The 12,251-nt window shown below is 51.6% G+C and overlaps 1 protein-coding gene across 3 annotated transcripts in view; it reads left to right on the top strand.

The window, feature by feature from the left end:
- The window catches only part of SCAMP5 (secretory carrier membrane protein 5), a 27,065-nt gene extending 14,814 nt beyond the window's left edge, over positions 1-12,251 (top strand). For 2 of the 3 annotated variants that reach the window (XM_017519593.2, XM_017519595.1), the window contains 6 exons: positions 4,005-4,059; positions 4,904-5,032; positions 7,436-7,592; positions 8,685-8,786; positions 9,204-9,321; positions 9,571-12,251. In XM_017519593.2, coding sequence (XP_017375082.1) covers positions 4,053-4,059; positions 4,904-5,032; positions 7,436-7,592; positions 8,685-8,786; positions 9,204-9,321; positions 9,571-9,765 — 708 coding nt within the window. In that variant the 5' untranslated portion in view covers positions 4,005-4,052 and the 3' untranslated portion in view covers positions 9,766-12,251. Of the gene's footprint in view, positions 1-1,673; positions 1,713-4,004; positions 4,060-4,903; positions 5,033-7,435; positions 7,593-8,684; positions 8,787-9,203; positions 9,322-9,570 lie in introns of those variants that run through there. The other variant, XM_017519594.2, reaches the window with a different exon arrangement.

Raw genomic sequence — 12,251 nt, forward strand, 5'->3', positions numbered from 1 at the left:
TTTTTTTTGAGACAAGAGTTTCACTCTGTCACCCAGGCTGGAGTACAGCGGCGCAATCTTGGCTCACTGCAACCTCTGCCTCCCGGGTTCAATTGATTCTCCCACCTCAGCCTCCTAAATAGTTGGGATTACAGCATGCCCAGCTAATTTTTGTATTTTTTTGGTAGAGATGGGGTTTCACCATGTTGTCTAGGCTGGCCTCAAACTCCTGACCTCAAGTGATCCTCCTGCCTTCACTTCTGAAACTGCTGAGATTGCAGATGTGAGCCACCATGCCTGACCTCTTCTTTACATCTGTATAATACTCTCTATTCAAATAGTGACATTTAGGTTGCTTTCAGCATTTGGCTATTGCAAATAGTGCCATGTTGAATAACGTGTGTGTTTGTCATTTCTTATATGTAGGTAAATGACTTAACAGGAGCAGGGTTGTTAGGCGAAAAGGAAACTATATTCTTATTATCTTATACAAAATGTGTAACATACAGTCCGTTCTACATCTTGCTTTTTTTAACTACTAGTGTCTTTGGAGATTTTTCCATATCAGTACCAGAGAACCTTTTTAAAATCTTTAACAGCTGCAGAGCATTTTTAAAAATAGCTTCGGAACAGTCCATTGTATGACTGTACCATTGGTTTAATCAGTCTCCAACTGATTGTTTCTAATCCTTTGTTATTACAAACTGCCACAATTAACGCACCTGTGCGTGGGTATCATTTCCTGATTGTCTCTATTATGTCTTTCTCTTTTCTTTTTGTGGTAGATGTTACTGTTTGTTTTGTTGTTTTGTTGTTGTTGTTGTTGTTGTTTTTTAAGACAGAGTGTTGCTCTGTTGCCAGGCTGGAGTGCAGTGGCATGATCTCGGCTCACTGCAACCTCCGTCTCCTGGGTTCAAGGGATTCTTCTGCCTCAGCCTCCTGAATAGCTGGGACTACAGATATGTACCACCATGCCTGGCTAATTTTTTTTGTAATTTTTAGTAGAGACAGGGTTTCATCATCTTGGCCAGACTGGTCTTGAACTCCTGACCTCATGATCTGCCCGCCTCAGCCTCCCAAAGTGCTGGGATTACAGGTGTGAGCCACCACACCCGACCCTTTACTGGGTTTTTATATCTGTATTTGATCCCATATCACGAAAGGGCCCAGAACATTGTAATTGCCCAAACTTTTAATCAGATCTAGAGGAATTTGACTGGAATGCTAGAAGTTCTTTGGATTTTTTTTTTCTTTCAGATAGTCTTGCTCTGTTGCCCAGGCTGGAGTGCAGTGGTGCAATCATAGCTCACTACAGCCTCCACCTCCCAGACTCAAGCAGTCCTCCCACTTCAGCCTCCTAAGGAACTGGGACTACAGGCGTACACCACGGTGCCTGCCTAATTTTTTATTTTTGGTAGAGATGGAGTCTCACTATGTTGGCCAGACTGTTCTTGAACTACTGGACTCGAGTGATCCTCCTGCCTCGGCCTCCTGAAGTGCTGGGGTTACAGGTGTGAGCCACTACGTCCAGCCTGAAGTTTTTGTTTCAATGCAAATGTCTCATGGAAGTCTAACACACAGGAGAGTGCACAAGTTGTGTCTATGCTTGGAGAATGTTTAGAGTCCCTTGAGCCTAGGAATTCAAATTAGTTTGGGCAATATGGCGAAACTCCATCTCTATGCATCCAGCACCCCGACCAGGAACAGGTGCCCCAGTCGCTGCCCCCTGAAGGGTAATACTATCTTGACTTCTAACACCATAGATGAGGCTTTCCTATTCCAAAACTTTAAGCAGATTTCTGCCCAGCTTTTAAACATTGCATCGCCTTAGCACTTGCTTGTGGACCATTTTCTGCTGTTGACTATACAAATGTCCACCAAAGTTATTGTTCTAACATGGTGATTGCCGCTTATTTTCCCTGGCCTTAGCTTGCCAATGATTACTTCGTATGGGTCAGCGAGGCCTCCTGCTGAACTCCCAGGAGCAGAGCATGTTTGTACACTCCAGATACCTATAAGATGCCATGGCCAGGTGTCCCCCAGCGGCTCAGACCCTGCAGGTCCATAGCACAGCTGTTTGTCCTTTCCTGAAACCTGCACCTTGTCTCACACAGGCTTGTCATGATGGGTCTCCGCCAACCACTCAGGGTTAAGTGGGCAGAGAGTCTTCTGATTGCTCCCTTTCCCCTGCTCCCCAAAACCCCCTTATGACCCCTTCAAAATTGTCTCCTGAGGGTCTCAGGAAGCACATCCTGCCCACTTCGCCTCTCTAGTCTCATCTGCTGTCCTATTTGTACTCTGCTTTGACCACAGTAGCTTTCTTTCCCTTATGATAGATGGCTCATGCCGACAATCCCAGCACTTTGGGAGTCCAAAGGGGGAGGACTGCTTGAGGTCAGGAATTTGAGACCAGCTGGACAACACAGCAAGACCTCCTCTGTACAAAATATTTAAAAATTAGCCTGATAGCCTGTCCCTGTAGTTTAGTTACTCAAGGCTGAGGCAGGAGGCTGGCTTGAGCCCAGGAGTGCCAGTGCACTCCAGCCTGGGTGACAGAATCAGACCCTGTATAAGAAAAAAAGTGTGAAACTCCTTCCTAGTGAGGATCTGTCTCTGTATGATGCTTTCTCATTTGCCTAGAAGGCTATTTTGCCCAGGGAACTCCTCTTGATTCTTTAGGTCTTTGCTACCACTTATTTTTAATTTCCCTGAGGCTGGGTGCAGTGGCTCATGCCTGTAATCCTAGCACTTTGGGAGGCCGAGGCAGGTGGATTGCTTGAGCCTAGGAATTCAAATTAGTTTGGGCAATATGGCAAAACTCCATCTCTACAAAAAATATAAAAGTTAGCTGGGCATGGTGGTGCATCCCTGTAGTTCCAGCTACTCAGGAGGCTGAGCTTGGAGGATCACCTGAACCTGGGGACGTTGAGGCTGCAGTGAGCTGGGATTGCACCACTGCACTTCAGCCTGGGCAACAGAGAGAGACCCCGTCTCAAAAAAAAAAAAATGTTTTTTTTTAAGATGGGGTTTTACCATGGTGGTCAGGCTGGTCTTGAACTCCCGACCTCAGGTGATCCACCCGCCTTGGCCTCCAAAGTGTTTGGATTACAGGGGTGAGCCACCGCGCCCGGCCAAAAAAAATTTTTTTTAATTAAAAAAATTTAGGCCAGGCGCGGTGGCTCACGCCTGTAATCCCAGCACTTTGGGAGGCCAAGACGGGTGGATCACGAAGTCAGGAGTTCGAGACAAGCCTGACCAACATGGTGAAACCCCATCTCTACTAAAAATACAAAAAAATTAGCCGAATGTGGTGGTGCATGCCTGTAATCCCCGCTACTTGGGAGGCTAGGCAAGAGAATCGCTTGAACCCAGGAGGCAGAGGTTGCAGTGAGCCAAGATCGAGCCATTGCTCTCCAGCCTGGGTGACAGAGCAAGACTCTATCTCAAAAAAAAAAAAAAGTAATTTCCCTGACCCCCCAGACCAGATTAGATCACCATGACATATGCTATATATGTTTTCACAGCAGCTGTGCTTGCCTTTTGTATGATTTACTGCAGAGGTGATTGTTTCATGGGGAGAGCAGGGACCAAAGCTTTTTGCTCCTTCTCTCTCCCAGCACCATATAAGTGTCCTAATAAATGAACAAATGGCCAAGGGCAAAAGGAGCGAAGGGAGTCTGGCCTGTGACCAAGGTTGGGGCTCAGTCTGCAACTCAAGGTCAAGGAATAGAATGTCACTTGGCTTTCCCTGTATGGGGTCCCCTCTCAGGTTCCTTTCGCACCCTTGGGTGGGGTTTTTGGAGGGTGGATTTTGTGCCTTGAGACAGAGGGCAGGAGCAGCTGGGAAGATGTAGCTGGTGGAAGGGTGGCTCTGGGAGGAGAGAGCTGTCTCCACTGTGTTCACGGCACTGTGGGAGTATATGCTGGTTCCGCCCTGGGGAGCTTGCAGCCCAGATGGGCGTAGAGAGGAACCGGGGTGGGCACAGCCCTGATCTCATCCTTCTCTGGCTTTTCTTTCCTTCCAGGTCAGGACAAAGAGGTGTGGGCAGGCCACTGGGCCGGCTGGTACCATCATGGCAGGTAAGGAGAGGACCAGGCTGTGTGAATAGGACCTGACAGTGAGCATAGCCTGGGTGGCCCTCTTCTTGATCCCTTTATCTCCCCTAGTCTTTGGAGGCCAGATTCGTTTCATCTCAGGCTTTCTCCACTCTCCCCACTGAGGCCTGTCTGAGAATCTCAACATGACATTGTCTAGCTCTCTGTCAGATCTTGATTCCTAGGGACCAAGAATTGAGCACTTTGATGTCTTTGTCTTGCTGTCGGTCTGCCTGATTAGCAGCAGCATGGGTGGCTCAGTCTGCCCCTCCTCCACCCACCCCCACTCCCCGCCTCCCGTCTCCATTGCTTTCCAGTACTCTGACACCTTTTTTTTCTGGTTCAGAAAACTCAGAGGTACAGAATGCCGAGCTGGAGGGAACTTTAGGGACTGTGTAGCCCAGCCCCCACTCCAGCAGATAAACTGAGGTCTAGAGAGGGGTGATAACTTGCCCCAGAGCACGAATGCTGAGTAGAGGCTGGAACCCATGTCTGTAGATCCTCACGCATCCCGCTTCCTCTGTCTGGAGCTGCCTCTGCTGAGAGGGTGGCACCTTGAGGCCCTGAGACGGTGTCACTCAGAATCAAAAACAATAAATGCTGTCTGACAAGGTGACATCTATTGTTTTTGATTCTGAGTGACACTGTCTCAGGGCCTTTGGCTGCTTTGGGATCATCACGGCTGACCTGGGGAGGTAGGCTGGGTGGGGAAAGCAGAGTGGTCGGTGGCCACAGGGGCCAATGGGGCAGCACAGCCAGGGAAAGGATGGGCATCTTGGATTGTTGGGGGGAAGACTGGAAGTGATGCTGTGTTGTGTTTCATCCACAGAGAAAGTGAACAACTTCCCACCGTTGCCCAAATTCATCCCGCTGAAGCCATGTTTCTACCAAGACTTCGAGGCAGACATTCCTCCCCAGCATCTCAGCATGACCAAGCGCCTCTACTACCTCTGGATGTGTGAGTGCCATGGGATGGGGGTGGGCCAGGATGGCTGGAGGAGGGAGGGAGACTGGGCCTCTCCTCCCTTCCTTCCCTTCCACCCTCCATTCGCAGAGCATCTGGACAGGGGTCCCTCTCTGCAGTGTAATCCCTGTCTTCTTGCTTCCCCTTTCCCTTCCACTGGAGTAACTTTCTAGGGAACCTCTGGGGATTGTTAGGACCTCAGGATTCTGGATTTGGAGAGGAATCCTTCCCTCAAAGCCTCATTTGTCTTGCTTTCTCTGGAAGATTGCTCAAAGAGAGGAGCCTTCAACTGGGAGCTGGGAGCTGTGGGATCAAGTTTGCCTGGTCATTCTGCTTCCCAGGCAACAGGTTCCTTATTTGTGGAAAGAGACTATGGGGCTAGGTGTGGTGGCTCACACCCGTAATCCCAGCACTTTGGGAGGCCAAGATGGTGGACCACCTGAGGTTAGGAGTTCAAGACCAGCCTGGCCGAGATGATGAAACCCCATCTCTACTAAAAATAAAAAAATTAGCCAGGCTCAGTGGCAGGCACCTGTAATTCCAGCTACTCAGGAGGCTGAGGCAGGAGAATCGCGGCTGAGTAGGAGAATCGCTTGAACCCAGGAGGCAGAGGCTGCAGTGAGCAAGATTGCACCACTGCACTCTAGCCTGGGCAACACAGCAAGACTCTTTCTAAAAAAAAAAAAAAAAAAATCAGTTTTAACACTAAGCCTTTGGGAGATTTTGGGGCAATGAACAGGGATAGAGGAAATGCAGCTGAAATGTTTGGGAAGAAATACCCACTCCTTATGAGGGGCCCTGAAATGGGTGACAGGGTGGTTAGGCCAGACTTGTGGGGCACTCCATCTGACCTGGGCTCTGGGAACTCCACTCCTGGGAAGATCTTGTCCAGAAGCTGGATTTAAGGGCTATAAATACCTCCTTAAGTCCTCACTAGACACCTGCCAGGTGCTTTACTCCCAAGGAAATGTATATAACCCTTAAGGTGCTTAAAGGTTCTATTCAGAAGACAGAGCCACAGATGCCTGGCTGTTTGAGGTTATGTCCGAGCCTTCCTTCCTTCGTTTATTCGGCAGGTCTTTGTGGACTCAGCCTTGTTTTCAAGGAAGGGAGTGCCCTGATGTTAGATAATGATATGCTGCACAGACCTGGGTGTGTGTTAGTGCCAGCATCACTTTCATCTGTAAATCTTTGAGATCCCTGCTGGCCGTGACTCAGTGACACTGTGCCTCCTAGTTCAGCTAGATATGTGGGGACAGAGGAGGGCGAGCCTCAGTCCTGCTCTTGGGGAACTTTTAATCTGGTTGATGGGCTGGGATTTATATCTGGGGAACCTTGAGAGTAGCCCAGGTCTGTAGAAGGTCAGAGGATGGGAGAGGATGAGGTTGCCGTAGCAAAGGAAGACTTAACTGAGGAGCTGGCATGAGAGTTATCTAAGAAATAGATTAGACAGCCAGGCGCCGTGGCGCATGCCTGTAATCCCAGCACTTTGGGAGGCCGAGGTGGGTGGATCACCTGAGGTCAGTAGTTCAAGACCAGCCTGGCCAACTTGGCGAAAACTCATCTCTACTAAAAATACAAAAATTAGCCAGGAGTGGTGGCGGGTGCCTGTAATCCCAGCTCCTTGGGAGGCTGAGGCAGGAGAACTCCTTGAACCTGAGAGGTGGAAGTTACAGTGACCAAGATCGCGTCATTGCACTCAAGCCTGGGCGACAGGGAGAGATTCCATCTCAAAAAAAGAAAAAAAGAGAGAGAAAAAAGAAATGGATTAGATAAAGACTGAGATTCCAGCCACCATTGCCTGCCCCATTTAAGTGCAAGGTAGATGGTACAATGGCTAGAAGAGATGTTTCCACAAGACCTTTTACTTTTCCCTTTCATGCCCCTACCTTGAAAGAGAAAGCGTAAGGTCGGTTTCCCGTGTCTTGAGCTTGGTGATTACTGTGGGTCTGGGAGGGTCGGGGCTGAAGCCGTTCTTAAAAGGACGAGAGCATTTCTACCACACTGGGGCTTTGGGGCCCTTCAAAGGGGCTTGCTGGGCAGAAGCTCTGGGTTCTGGAGGCTCTGCTCTCCAGATTTCTCAGGAGTGGGTGCTGGGGTGGGGGGGCTGGTCTGAGCTCCCAGCTTGCTTTCTTACAGTCGTTACTTCCTCTGTGTGTGTATGTGTGTCTCATGTGTCTGTGTGTGTTCGTTGTTATGGGTTGTGGGTCTTCTGTGCGGGTGTGAATCTGTGAATGTGTCTGCATCTCTCTGTGCTTGTCTGCGCTGTTGGCCTGGCTTGACTGTGCGTCTGTGTTGCGTTACCGTGTGCGTGTGTCCATGTCTGCGTGCTCATGTGTCTCTTTATGGGTCTGGATGTCTGTCTCTGTGTGTGCATGTGCTCTCCTGGGCCTGCAGTGAACAGCGTCACGCTGGCCGTGAACCTGGTGGGCTGTCTCGCGTGGCTGATCGGAGGCGGGGGAGCCACCAACTTTGGCCTCGCCTTTCTCTGGCTCATCCTGTTCACACCCTGCTCCTACGTCTGCTGGTTTCGGCCCATTTACAAGGCCTTCAAGTAAGTGGTTGGCGCTAACCGCAGTGCCTAGCCATCTCTGCCCGTCTCCCCTGTCTCTTCTCCATATCTTTTCTCACTTCTTTTTTTTTTCCTTTTTTTTTTGGCCTCCCCCAAACTCACTTTCCCTTGTTAACTTTTGGCTCAGATTGCTAGGTAGGGATTGGGCTTTCTGTGAGTGCCAGGTTGAGGTGAGAGGGCTGGGAGTTAGTTCCCTTCCTCCTCACTCTACCCTTGGGTGGGGGAAATAGCGAGAGACAAGGCCTATTTTTAGCTCTGTCATAACTTTCCTTGGGTAGTGCATGTTAATTTTGCCTGGGGGGGCTACCTGTTTTAGTGGGGCTGCCCACCCTAGTACCAGTGGGGCTAGCTGACTTGGTGCCAAGGAAACCATCTATCTATGTGCCAATGGAACCAGCCAGCCATGTACCATTGACGCTGCTCATGTGCAGTGAGGTCATCCAACTCCGTGCCAAATGAACACCCATCCATGTAGCAGTGGGGCTTGCTGTCTTGATGCCAGTGGGTGTTCACCTAGTGCCAAATGGCATTTTCAATCTTTGTGCCAATGTGACTATTCATCAGTGCACCAAGGCTATCTGTCTTGGTGCCAGTAGAATATCCATCTCAATGCTAATGGGGCCTTAAATCTCTTTGTGTCAATCAGGCCATCCATCGCAGTGCCAATTTGCTACTATTTTGGTGCCAATAGAGGGTCCCTTCTAGTGCCAATGAGACTTTCTATATCTGAACCCATGGGACCATCTATTCATGTCATCCCGTGACAATGAGACTGTTTATTCCTGCCTCAATGGATCCATCTATTTCTATGGCAATGAGGCCTTCCATCCATGTAGCAGTGGGTGGTCTGTTCCTGAGGAAGTCCCGCCCTGTGTAATGTCGCAATGCATAGGCCTACCACGTGGAAACTTGCAAAGATATATGGGTAAAACGACTCCGTTCCGACCTCTCAATTAAGGCCTTTAAATGTCTTCTGTCCATTCTACACGTAAACTTGGAAGGGCTTGGGGAACTTGAAGGCAGAGAAGCCCTGGCTCTCTGCCCAGGTGACGGGAGCCACCTCCTCTGCCGCAGGACTGACAGCTCCTTCAGTTTCATGGCATTCTTCTTCACCTTCATGGCTCAGTTGGTCATCAGCATCATCCAGGCCGTGGGCATCCCAGGCTGGGGAGTCTGGTAAGAGGCAGGGGTGTGGCCTGGGGCTGGAAGGGGTGGCACCGTGGGTGTGTCTTTTGCCTACTTTTGTGTGCTAAGCTGCTGAGCCTATGGGGCCTGAGTGACTGGTGGTTGTAGTACAGCCATAGCATCAGAGGAAAGGAGAAGCTGGCAGTGGTTTCTTGGGGGCTGAGGGGTGTCAAGCATTATGGGAAAACCTGGGGGAAGGAAGTGTTGTGTCTGAGGAACACCCTCTGAGCCACAGGGAAGGCGTCTTCTTGAGCCACCGACACAGGCCCTTTGGACATCAGTACAATGGTCCCTCTGCAGCCAATGATACATTTCCTCCCTGTGGCAATGAGACAGTCCCTTCCTCTGGCAGGGGGTCCTGGGCACTGCTCATCCTGCCCGCAGCCCCACACTGGCCTCTTCCTACAGCGGCTGGATTGCCACCATCTCCTTCTTCGGAACGAACGTTGGCTCAGCGGTGGTCATGCTTATTCCTACCGTCATGTTCACGGTGATGGCCGTCTTTTCCTTCATCGCCCTCAGCATGGTACGTGGTCCCCGCAAGGGTGAGAAGGTGGCTTTGGGAAGGGTCCGTGATCTGAAACAAGCCCTCCTCCAAGTTACAAGAGTGTCACGAGGTCTTCCAAGGGACTCCCTCTGGAGCGGCCTGCAGGACTGTCCTACAGAGGCAGGCATGGGAGGGAGTACTGCTTTTTTACAGTTGGGTCCCATCTATTTCCTGGATGGGCTGCTGTTTCTCTTTGATTAATCCTTCTTTATGCTCCTTTTCCTACAGGTTCATAAATTTTACCGGGGAAGTGGGGGGAGTTTCAGCAAAGCTCAGGAGGAGTGGACCACAGGGGCATGGAAGAATCCACACGTGCAGCAGGCAGCCCAGAATGCAGCCATGGGGGCGGCCCAGGGTGCCATGAATCAGCCTCAGACTCAGTATTCTGCCACCCCCAACTACACACACTCCAACGAGATGTGAACCAGCCATGCCTACCAGGTGGCAGGGCTGGGGCCATTGGGACAGGGGGCTCAAGCCACATCGTCATTTGTGGTGACCAAGCAGGGTTCCCCCTTCCCTTTCCTCTCCCCCAATTTGTACAAAGGACCAGAGTTATATATATATATGTATGTATATGTCTGTCCCCTGGCCCCCACCTTTCGGATTCTGCTCTTGGCACTCAGAGCTGTGGGCTGCGCGTGGAGCTGTCCCGTGCAGTGGTAGCTGTGTCTGTGTCCCCTCGTGAAATAGTGTGCAGTGGAGGTCTCTTGTTGTGGTGCTAGATGTATGTTTAGAGCTAAACCAGCCCCCGCACCCTCCACCTGGCCCTCCTGCCCCTGGCATCTCTGACCCTGGCCCAGGGATCCCTCACAGGGTTGGGGGAGGCAGAGCAGAAGGACTGGCCCCTTCCTAGGGTTATGAGCTGGACCTGTTTCCACTTTCGGTCTTCCCGGGAAGCAACCCTATTTAGTACTCGTGGTGGTGGGTGGGAGGGTGGGCACAGGCCCGGGATATTACCTTGCTCTTCTCATCCATCCAGGCCCTCCCTCCCTCAGCCTCCGCCTCCCTCATCTGTTCCCTGATGTCATTCCCTGTGCTATCTTCCCTTGCCCAGGGCCTGTCTGTCTCCTTCCCATGTGGCTTTTCTTTGTCTTCCCCAAGGCTGAGTATCCCAGTTTTATCTGCTCCTGAGACTGAGCCCAGATCCCCAGATCTGATCTGATTTCCAGTTCAAGGAAGCTGGTGGGGGAGCTGGGCCTTACCCTGATGTAGGAGGAGCATATAGCTGGGGGGTGCAGAGCCCATGTGGGTACCTGACCCCCAGGGGATGGAAATGCAGGTGAGTCTCCTTGGGTCTGAGAGTTTGGCCTGCAGGGGCAAGTTCCTCTTTTCTCTCCCTGTCTTCTCCTCCTCCTCTCCCCAGAGCCCCCTTGAGCCCCTCTGCCTATGTCCCTCTGCCTCCTCTCCATGCCCCTAGCTGCTGTGGCTTGATGGCTTGATTCTCCTACCCTTACCACACCATGTGCCAGGTGGCATCTGCCTTACTGCCGTCCCTGAGGAGTTGGGTCATGCCGGCCAGTTGTCAGGTGGAAATGCACAGCTAGAGCAGAGGGCATGTCGGTGATGATTGGTCCCTGGGGGAGGTCTGGCTGGCTCCAGCACACTGGGGCATCTAGGTATCTCTCTGACTATGGATTCCTGGGAGTGGTAGCTGTTCTGTTTGAATCTGGTAGAAGGGACAGGGCTTTGTGGACTAGGCCCGGAGGGAAGGTCAGCGGAGAAGGCAGGCAGGGCCCAGTGAGGGGAGCATGCCTTCCCCCACTCTGGCTTGCTCTTGGTCACAGGGCAGTTCTGGGCACTTGAACTCAGGCCCCAGCAGAAGCACAGGCCCAGTCCTCGCTGCAAGCACAATGGCCTGAGTGGGATTTCCGGTTAGGCCGGGTGGGAGGGGAGGCTCTCTGGCTTTAGTTTAGTTTTGTTTTGTTTTCCAAATCAAGGTTACTTGCTCCCCTCTGCCTACAGACCTCGGTTCTTGGCTTGTCCTCACGCAGTCGGAACTCCCTACCCCTTTCAGGAGAGTGGTTTTAGGCCCATGGGGCTGTTGTGTTCCAAGTGAGGTGAGAACATGGATGGTGGAGGCTCCAGCTGTGTGTGGGGCCCGAAGGGGAGTGGGTTCTCACGCAAAGAGCATCTGCCCATTTCCCACCGCCCCTTCTCCCAACAGAAGCCTGCCTGGGCTGTTTGGACAAAAATCCAAACCCCACTTGGCTACTCTGGGCTGGCGGCAGCTTGGAACCCAACACCTAGGGCTTCCAGGCCAACCTGAGCCAGGGGCCTCTGGTAGTTCTCCTAATGGTCCTTTAGGCTTGGGCCACAACATATGATTGGCTCTCCCTCCTCTCTGGTACCTGAAGAGGGACCCTAGGTCTAGGCCCTTCTTCCCCCTCCCTTCCTTTCCCCTACCCTAGACCTGCGGCTCCCTTTCACTTCTCTCTCTGGTAGCTCCAGGAGGCTTGTGGTCCAGCTCCCTGCCTAGCACTCATGACCTGTTGGATGTTATCGTCAATCGATTTCCTGTCCTATCTGCCTCTTTGGCTCAGATCTTTATGGCCACACCCTGGCTCTACCCTTGGGAAAGATGGATCCCAGCATGTGGCCCAGCTTGTTCAGGCCCTGGGATGCTGCATCTCCAGGCAACTATGCACTTTCCCAGGGAGGGAACCAGTATGAGAAGTGGGGGCAGGGCACACATTCATCTCTGCAGGAAGGTCTGGCCTGGGGTGGGGTGGAGGAGGGCCCAGGTCAGTTCTGGGGTCCCAGTGACCTGCTTTGCCATTCTCCTGGTGCCACTGCTGCTCCCTATTTCTGGAGATGGACGTTCCCCAGCTGGCAGTTGAGCTGCCTGAGCCAATGTGTCTCTTTGGTAACTGAGTGAACCATAATAAAGGGTAACATTTGGCCCTGTG

The sequence above is a fragment of the Cebus imitator genome, unplaced genomic scaffold (genome assembly GCF_001604975.1).
Source record: "Cebus imitator isolate Cc_AM_T3 unplaced genomic scaffold, Cebus_imitator-1.0 Scaffold757, whole genome shotgun sequence".
Lineage (NCBI taxonomy): Eukaryota > Metazoa > Chordata > Mammalia > Primates > Cebidae > Cebus > Cebus imitator.